The following is a 7,903-nucleotide window of genomic DNA, read 5'->3' on the forward strand; positions in this document are numbered from 1 at the left end:
CCAGAGCTCACACCCAAACTCCCTCCTAGGGTCCGCCTCCATCTCTCTTCACCTCAACCCTCTCCCCCAGCCCAGAGCCTGCACCTCATGCACCCAAACTCCCTCCCAGAACTATTCCCCCCTCCTGCACTGAAACTCACTCCCACAGCCGACCACCGCCCCCCCTGCACCCCAACCCCCTGCCCAGCTCAGAGCCCACACCCAAACTCCCTCCCAGGATCTGCCCGCTGCCTCCCTTGCACCCCAAGCACCTGCTCCAGCCTAGAGCCTGCACCTCATGCACCCAAACTCCCTCCCAGCGCCTTAGGCAGAGGAGGGGGGGGGGCAGGACTTGGACCAGCTGTTGCAGGGTATGTGGTCACATAAGGAAGACGACCGGTTTGGAGGGGAAGAAATCTGTCCCCCGGGTCGAGACAGCTTTTCTTCAGATGGTGACTCCATCCAGTGGTCGGTGTAGTGCAGGGTAGAGGGACCTGGGACCACCCTTCTCCACGAGGTCCTGACCCAGGGCCTTGAGGAACTAATACTCCTGTGTTCACGCTTGATCTCTCACTGCAACAGTCCCGTTCCCTGGGTCACTTCCCACCCTTACTTCCAGCATCGGTAATCTCCTGGCATCCAGCTTCTCTTCCTGGCAATCTTTGGCAGTTGACTGGGTTTCTGCCAGGGCCTCAGCATGGCTGGACACTGCAGCCTGGGAGTCCTGTGGCTTCCTGGCAGAAGCCAGCAACACGTTTTTCTCTCCTCCTCAGTCCACGCAGGGTGTGCTGAGCTGCTTTCTTTTATACTCTGTCTCCAGTCGGAGCATGCCCAGAGAGGGTGAGGGGTATGGCCTCTTCAGTCCACACAGTGCAGTTAACCCTAGCAATGCCAGTTCAGGGTTGATACACTTCATCACAGACAGCATTTCCCAACTTTTGGGATTAGCTAGGAGATCTCTTCAGGAGTAACCTCCTGTAGGGACTGGGTCACAAATGCTTTGGGAACCAAATACCTGGGCATTTTACCTAGTTCCAAGTCATTTGCTGTGGAATTCTATCCCTGAATCATCTGAGACAATACTGATTTAAAACAATTGCACTACCTTGTGACTATGTGCACTTACTTCTGTCAGTTACATGGTTTAGGGTCTGCTGTGTTCACCTTTTCAGAGTGGAGATTTAAAAACATGACTGTTTCTCTGATAAGATGTCCAGCAGCTTGGAGTATTCTCGCCTGTTGATTGAACTGTATTTGAATTTTCTCCATGTCATCATGCAGGGATAGGGGAAAAAAACAAACCTAAAATAAAAAAATGATGGTCATTTGCCGGAAGTGTCCCAATAAATCTGAGCTACATTGTGTCAAACAAAACTAAGATGCAGTTGTATGACCAAGGAGCCTTCATGAAAGATAGAAAACCCATATCACAGAGAGATAGAAGACACTTTCATTTTAATTTAAAGTGAAATTCCAGACTAGGTTACATCTGATGACTCAGAATCAGGATGAGGAATTCTCCCATGATCCACTGAAACCTGCTTCACCCAGCACTGTCTCGTAAGTTTTAGCACCTTCATAATGGGTGGAAAAAACAGCCAACCTTCCCAGAAGTGGCTTTGCCAATAGAGGGAAAATGGGATTTGAACAGTGCTTGGGATCCATTTGAAATCCCCTTCCAAGGCTGTGACACTTTCATCTGCTGCCAGACTGACTCTGATTTAGGATCAAAGATGTTCAAGCACCATTCCCAAGCATGGACAGCCAAGAACACGACTTCACTGGACACTTTGGGAAGTGAAGGAATATGAAGGGGTGAACTCTGCATGGCTCAGACACAAGGTAACAGTTCTGGGGTGATGGGGAAGGAGGGAATCTCTGAGTCAGCCCACCTCCTTCCAGTGTCATCGAACCTGAAATGACATTTCCCTGATGCTGCTCTCACTCTTTGTTACATTTAAATAAAGAAAAAAGTCAACAAAATAACTGCTGTTCTGCACAATCCAGAATAATGTGAGAACAACTGGGAATGAGACAATCTGTCCTCAAAGAGAAACTTGACGAGTCGAACAATATCTTTGCACTGGGAGGAGGAGTATAAATGTGATTCTCCAGGTTTGTTTAGATAAGGAAATGTGATGGTGGTTAGGTCAGATCAGGAGGAAATGTGCTAGATAACCCCACCCACTATCCATGGCCCATGTCTTTACTGCAAGAATAGCTGCGTTTTTACATCAGGAAAGCTAACTCAAGCTAGTTAAATCCATGGAAATCACAGTGATGAGGCCCAGGTAGATTTTACCTTGATGTAACTGGCTGAAGACACCCCCATCTCCTTCACTTGGGGTGATGGACATTCCTGGTAGAAAGGACACCCGCTCCCATGACTTGAAGGACAATGGAGTTGACAGAAAGAACCACAGGATCCACCCCAAAGACGGGCGAGCTTCAAAAGTGGGCAACTCATGTGTGTGAGCTAAGGGACTACAGTGTGCAAAAGATGCAGGCATCCTTAGCAGTCACTACCTGGGAACTCTCAAAATAATTTAGAAAAAAAATCTTCTGACAGCTCTAGAGAAGGTTTTTATGGCGTTTATCTCCTTTACGGATTCTCTGATGATAGAGAAGGCCTGAGCTCTGAGAGAAGCTTTTCCCACACTCGCAGCATTCATAGGGTCTGTGTCCTGTGTGGATTCTGTGATGTGTAATAAGGGTTGAGCTCTGAGAGAAGCTTTTCCCACACTCACAACATTCATAGGGTTTCTCTCCCGTGTGGATTCTCTGATGAGAGATAAGGGAGGAGATGTCAGTGAAACTTTTCCCGCACTCGCTGCATTCATAGGGTCTCTCTCCTGTGTGGATCCTCTGATGCGTAGTAAGGTTTGAGCTTCGAGTGAAGCTTTTCCCACACTCAGAGCATGTGTAGGGTCGCTCTCCTGTGTGGATTCTGTGATGAGAGAGAAGGGCTGATCTCTGAGTGAAACTTATCCTGCACTCACAGCATTCGTAAGGTCGCTCTCCGGTGTGAATTCTCTGATGAGAGATAAGGGCTGAACGATGATTGAAGCTTTTCCCGCACTCCCTGCATTCATAGGGTCTCTCCCCTGTATGGATTCTCTGATGGGCAGAAAGGTCTGAGCTCTGAGTGAAGCTTTTCCCGCACTCACAGCATTTATAAGGTCTATCTCCTCTGTGTATTCGGTGATGTCTAATAAGGGCTGAGGTATGACTGAAGCTTTTCCCACACTCATAGCATTCGTAGGGTCTCTCTTTCGTGTGGATTATCTCATGTCGAATAAGGGCTGAGCGGTAATTGAAGTTTTTCCCACACTCACTGCATGTATTCTCTCTCTTTTCCATGAGGATTTTCTCCTGGGATGTAGTTTCCTTGAAATCCTTGTGAGTTCCCTGACAATTAATGGGTTCATCCACTCTATCCTCTGAGTGGTTTCCCTGCTCTCTCTCTGGTCTGTGGTAACTTTCACCAGCTTTTCCCAGCTCATGGCACCTGGACACATTCCCTTTGGATCTTTGCAGTAATTCCCCATCTGCTCGGGCTAGCTCAGCATCTTCCTGGTGAGGATTCTGCTCCTCATTCTCCCTCACCACCCCATCACCTGCTAGAAGAGAGGAGAAATCTCAGAATTGGGAATGGAAAGGCAGAGAGCAAACCCAAGTAAGTGCTGGAGAGACAGAAAATAAAAATCGGGGACTGAATTCCCCCAAACTCTTCCCCATAGGAGATAGTGGAGGGGATCAATTCTGCTCCACACCCAGAGCCGGCCTTTAGGGTGGGCTGTACGGGTGCCCCAACCAAGGGGGTGCCGGGCACAGGGTTTGGATTCCTACCTGACCTGGTGCCGAGAGACTCGCTGGGCTGATGAAAGAGGCACGGGGACCAGATAAGCAGCAGCGTGGGGGAGTGGGAGAGACCCGAGCTGCAGAGGGCCATTGGATGACCAGCCATCAGAGCCAGGTGACTGCTCTGGAGCAGAGAGGCCCTTCCTCCGTCCTGCTTCACGTGTGCAGCTGCTGCTGTTCCTGTCCCCCCACCCCGCACTCTCTGTTCACCCCTGGAGTCGTCCCTGTCGACTCCTGACTGGGAGCAAGCTCCTGACTGCTCTGCGGGGGAGAGGGGGGGAGGTGCTGACTGAGACTGATGAGGGGTTGTCCCCCTTTCCCCAACCCGAGTACTCAATTTCCACTGAGCTGGGGTGATGGGAAAGGGCGAATCTGTGTGTGCTGCTGTCTCTCTGGGACCAGAGCTCCTGCCAGCTGCTTGTGTCTGAACAAGCCTAGTTCAGGCACCTGACTCTGAGAGCTTTCTTAAAGAGACAGCACACTCACTCACTCAGGCACACACACTCTCCTTAAGACACTCCCTTCAACACACACACACTCCTTCATATCTTCTCCTCAACACACACACACTGCCCCCAACACACACACCAGGGCTCCCTGCATCCACATCACTTCCCCACCTGGGCTGTGCTGAGACATCAGGAGCTGCTGCTCTCCCCTTACACAGCCTACAGGGAAAGTGACCTGGGTGCTGGAAGCTCTGACGTCGCTCCTTGCTTCCCTCTCTCAGCCCTCCAGGGCTGCGTGGGGAGGAGGAGCAGCAGCTCAGTGGGGGAGCAAGCAGCAATGGCAGCTGCTTTGTGCATCTAGGTCAGGTTCCCCACTTGGGTGCAGGAGGATGCAAGGGTTGGGGCAAAGGGAGCACAGTGCAGGCGCTGGGGGATCGGGAAGGGGCAGGTATTGAGGTGCAGGGGGCAGGGGTTGGGGTGAAGGGGGTATACACCATGCAGGGGTTCAGAGTGCAGGGGGGAAGTGCAGGGGGTACAAGTGAAGGGGGCACAGTGCTGGGATTAGGGGCACAGGAGGGAGGGGAAGGGGATGGTGTGAAGGGGGCACAGTACAGGGTTTAGGGGCACAGGAGGGAGGGGCTACGAGCGAAGGGGGCACAGTGCAGGGTTTCAGGGCGGAGGAGGCAGAAGGGGGCAGAAGTTAGGAGTGAAGGGTTGCAGGAGGGGGAGCAGGTATTTGGAGTGAGGGGGGCACAGTGCAGGGGCTAGGGGGTAAGAGAGGGTGGGGAGCCCGGGGAGCCCATGGGGGACAGAGGGAATCGGGGGGTGCCATGCCCATGGGAGCCAAGGGCACCAAAATGCAAGTTCGCCCAGGGTGCCATTTCCCCAAGGCTGGCCCTGTCCACATCCCATCCAAACACTCAGTAGGAAGGGAGGGAGCTCCTACCAAAGTGTCAATCATCCTCTGTAGGAAGCCAGGACTGAGATCTGCTGGGGACTATCCTGAGCTCACAGAGTCTGTGTGGAGAATCCCAGCTGGTTTTCTGAGGCACTTACAGTTTCTGGGTTGATTTGATGGTTCCTCACCTGTGCAGGGACTTCTCGGGATCTCACTTTCCTCTGAACCAGGGAGATCCAGGACCCACGGCTCTTCCCCTCCTTCCAGCTGGGAGATCACAGAGGGTTTGGAAACTGGAAACCCTGCTCAAAGGAAAGAAAACAAGGGAGCTCAGGGGCCAGGCAGGAGGGTCCCATGGGCTGGATGTAGCCCGCGGGCCGGAGTTTGTCCACCTCTGGTATAGATGGTGACTAAACTTAAACCTCTGCAAACCAAGAAATGAGAAGTTAAAGTAAATGCCATGACTCCAATGCAAATTTAACTTTGCCCCCAACCCTTAACCCTACAGCTGGCAAGAACCACTGAGGATGGTTCTGTGTGGGCCATGCAAAGGTTAACAAACAGAACTCAGGTATTCAGCTCAATGCAGCAGTAACGGGATGAAATTCTATGGTCTGTGTTATAAAGGACGTCAGAGCAGATGACCTAATAGTCACATTTGGCCTTCAAAGCTATGAACCTATAATCGATCCAAGGAAAGACTAAGAGAACATGCCATTGTCTGTGCTGTGTTCACAGATGGGAATCCCAGCATCTATCTGCATGCCCTCCAGCTGTGTGCACTGGGCCAGCTGTAGCTGTAACTGGATGATGGAGGGATTGGTTGGAGCAGCTGGGCAGAGCTGTGACTGTGCTACGCAGAGAGGTGCATGTGACACTTGGGGGGGGGGGGGGCGCAATTCTGCCTCATTTCTGTGCTCAGTGTTGCAGGCTTTGTCAGCAGAGGTGCCCAAGGGTGTGTTCTTGCCATGGGGGTTGTCAGCACTCTGGTGGCGTATGTTCAAGTGATCTGTAGGGCTTAGTGAGGGGTAAGTGAAGGCAGTGACTCAAAAGGAAAACTCAGGTTGAGAGCAAAGGGGTGGTAACACTGTGCAAGTTTCAGATGGTCTGTGTGCAGGAGCTTCAGTACTGGAGAGCAGGCCAGGGGGAGGAAGCTTCTGTTTGCTATGATGGAGATGAACCCAAATATTATCTTAGCAAGGAGAAATTGTGAGACTTTCTGCTGTACTGCTCTGTTCCCAGCGCGCTCTGTAACAGGGAAGGGGAGAGGGCTAGTACGTGTGTCACTGGCATGTTGGAGTGATGATGAAACAGGGCAGAGCAGAGGTGGCATTGTGGGGGTGGCGTGAACCTTAACTTTTCATTTCCCCTTCTAAGAACTGAGGGGACAGGAACCCTTACCCAGCGAGGTCACAGTCTCATAGTTCTCCTGCATGACGTCTCTGTAGAGGGCTCTCTGAGTGGGGTCCAGCAGAGCCCCCTCTTCCCTGGTGAAATACACAGCTACCTCCGCAAAGGTCACCGGCCTCTGAAAGAGCAGGATTCCAACACTCAGGACCTGCTGCCCCACTCACAAACCCACTATTCATGGGGGAGAGGAGCCAATCAAATGGAAGCTCTGAGAGAGAAACAGTCAGCAGGGTCCTATCCCCATACTGCTGAGAACAGCCAGGGGGCATCATGGTGATAGAACAAAGAGAGAGCCCTTGTCTCTGCCAGCAGATCCATCACACACCTACTAGCCAGAGGCTGAAACAGCCCCATGGTCGGAATCCCAACACCCTCTCCGCTGCCAGCAGCTGGATGTGAGGGGCTGGGACATCTTCCCTACACCTCCCTGGTGGGTGCCCCCTTTCCATGTCACACCAGCCTCTGGCTAGCAAGCTGAGGGTTCAGCACTGGACATCTGGTCCACCTGCCCAGGGGGTTGCTTTGTCTGTTTCCTGTTTCACAAATTAGGGAATTTTCTCCCCCAAGACCCAAGTGTTTGTTCTGAGGATCTAGGCCCACATTAAACAAGTCCCAGAAAGTTTGTCACACTCTGTCCCCCTCCCTTTCCTCACCCAGTGTATTCCCTGTCCCCTTCAGACCTAACTCCTCAGAAGTTGCCACCTCTTCAGTATTTACTGCCCCTCCCCCTCCAGCAGGAACCCACCAGCAACCCCCCCCCAATAACCCCTACCTGATCTGGCCCAACTGCAGCCATTTCTCTTTCCTGTCCCAGGAAAGGCTGGGATGAGGTGGAGCGAGACATGTGCATCATGCTGCAGCCTGGCACGTTGAGCAGGGCAGTTGTGGACGTTTCAGAACAGGATTTAGTTCATTTCACATCAGGATTCCCTCAGGCTCTTTCCCTGCAGACAGAGATTGTAGATTCTGCCATGCTGGGAACATGCTCAGTCCCCATATTACAGCGCAGACCTTGTCCCTGTCCTCCAGCCTCCCCCCCGTCCCTCCCCCAACTAGGACTAAACCCACCAAGACATTTTCAAACCCTCCCAGAAACAGAGTGTGAACCAAACCCTGGAAAAGACAAGAACTAAAGGAGCCTCTTTGGGGGGATTCCCCCTGACACTGCCCCCAGGGCAGCACACTCCTGCAGCAGGGGGAACGGGGAGAGTCAGGGGCTGGTTTTTCCTCTCTCTGCTCCTCACCTTGTTCACAGGAAAGTGACCCTGTGCAGGGATGCTGCAGTGAGTGTGCCGGGGGCGGGGGG

The 7,903-nt window shown here is 52.4% G+C and overlaps 1 protein-coding gene across 3 annotated transcripts; it reads right to left on the reverse strand.

Moving 5' to 3' along the window:
* Nucleotides 1-1,417: 1,417 nt before the first annotated feature.
* LOC116834411 (uncharacterized) lies at nucleotides 1,418-7,519 on the reverse strand. 3 transcript variants are annotated; one of them, XM_075061437.1, is made up of 4 exons: nucleotides 7,370-7,519; nucleotides 6,589-6,715; nucleotides 5,376-5,489; nucleotides 1,418-3,596 (listed from the first exon to the last, which is right to left on the reverse strand). In XM_075061437.1, the coding sequence occupies exons 1-4, from the start codon at nucleotides 7,448-7,450 to the stop codon at nucleotides 2,551-2,553; spliced, it is 1,368 nt and encodes a 455-aa protein (XP_074917538.1). In that variant the 5' UTR covers nucleotides 7,451-7,519; the 3' UTR covers nucleotides 1,418-2,550. The 3 variants fall into 3 exon arrangements, with proteins under 3 accessions (XP_074917538.1, XP_032652357.2, XP_074917539.1); XM_032796466.2 differs by having other exon boundaries at nucleotides 1,418-3,599; nucleotides 7,370-7,518; XM_075061438.1 differs by lacking the exon at nucleotides 7,370-7,519 and having other exon boundaries at nucleotides 1,418-3,599; nucleotides 6,545-7,356.
* Between the last annotated feature and the right edge of the window lie 384 nt (nucleotides 7,520-7,903).

The sequence above is a fragment of the Chelonoidis abingdonii genome, unplaced genomic scaffold, assembly GCF_003597395.2.
Source record: "Chelonoidis abingdonii isolate Lonesome George unplaced genomic scaffold, CheloAbing_2.0 scaffold0818, whole genome shotgun sequence".
NCBI classification, from domain to species: domain Eukaryota; kingdom Metazoa; phylum Chordata; order Testudines; family Testudinidae; genus Chelonoidis; species Chelonoidis abingdonii.

Coding starts and splice junctions, on each gene's coding strand:
- LOC116834411 (XM_032796466.2), bottom strand. CDS start 7,450: ATGATGCACATGTCTCGCTCCACCTCATCCCAGCCTTTCCTGGGACAG. Junction 5,490..6,588: donor TGAGACTGTGACCTCGCTGG/GTAAGGGTTCCT, acceptor TCCTTTGAGCAG/GGTTTCCAGTTTCCAAACCC. Junction 3,600..5,375: donor CCCGAGAAGTCCCTGCACAG/GTGAGGAACCAT, acceptor CCTCTCTTCTAG/CAGGTGATGGGGTGGTGAGG.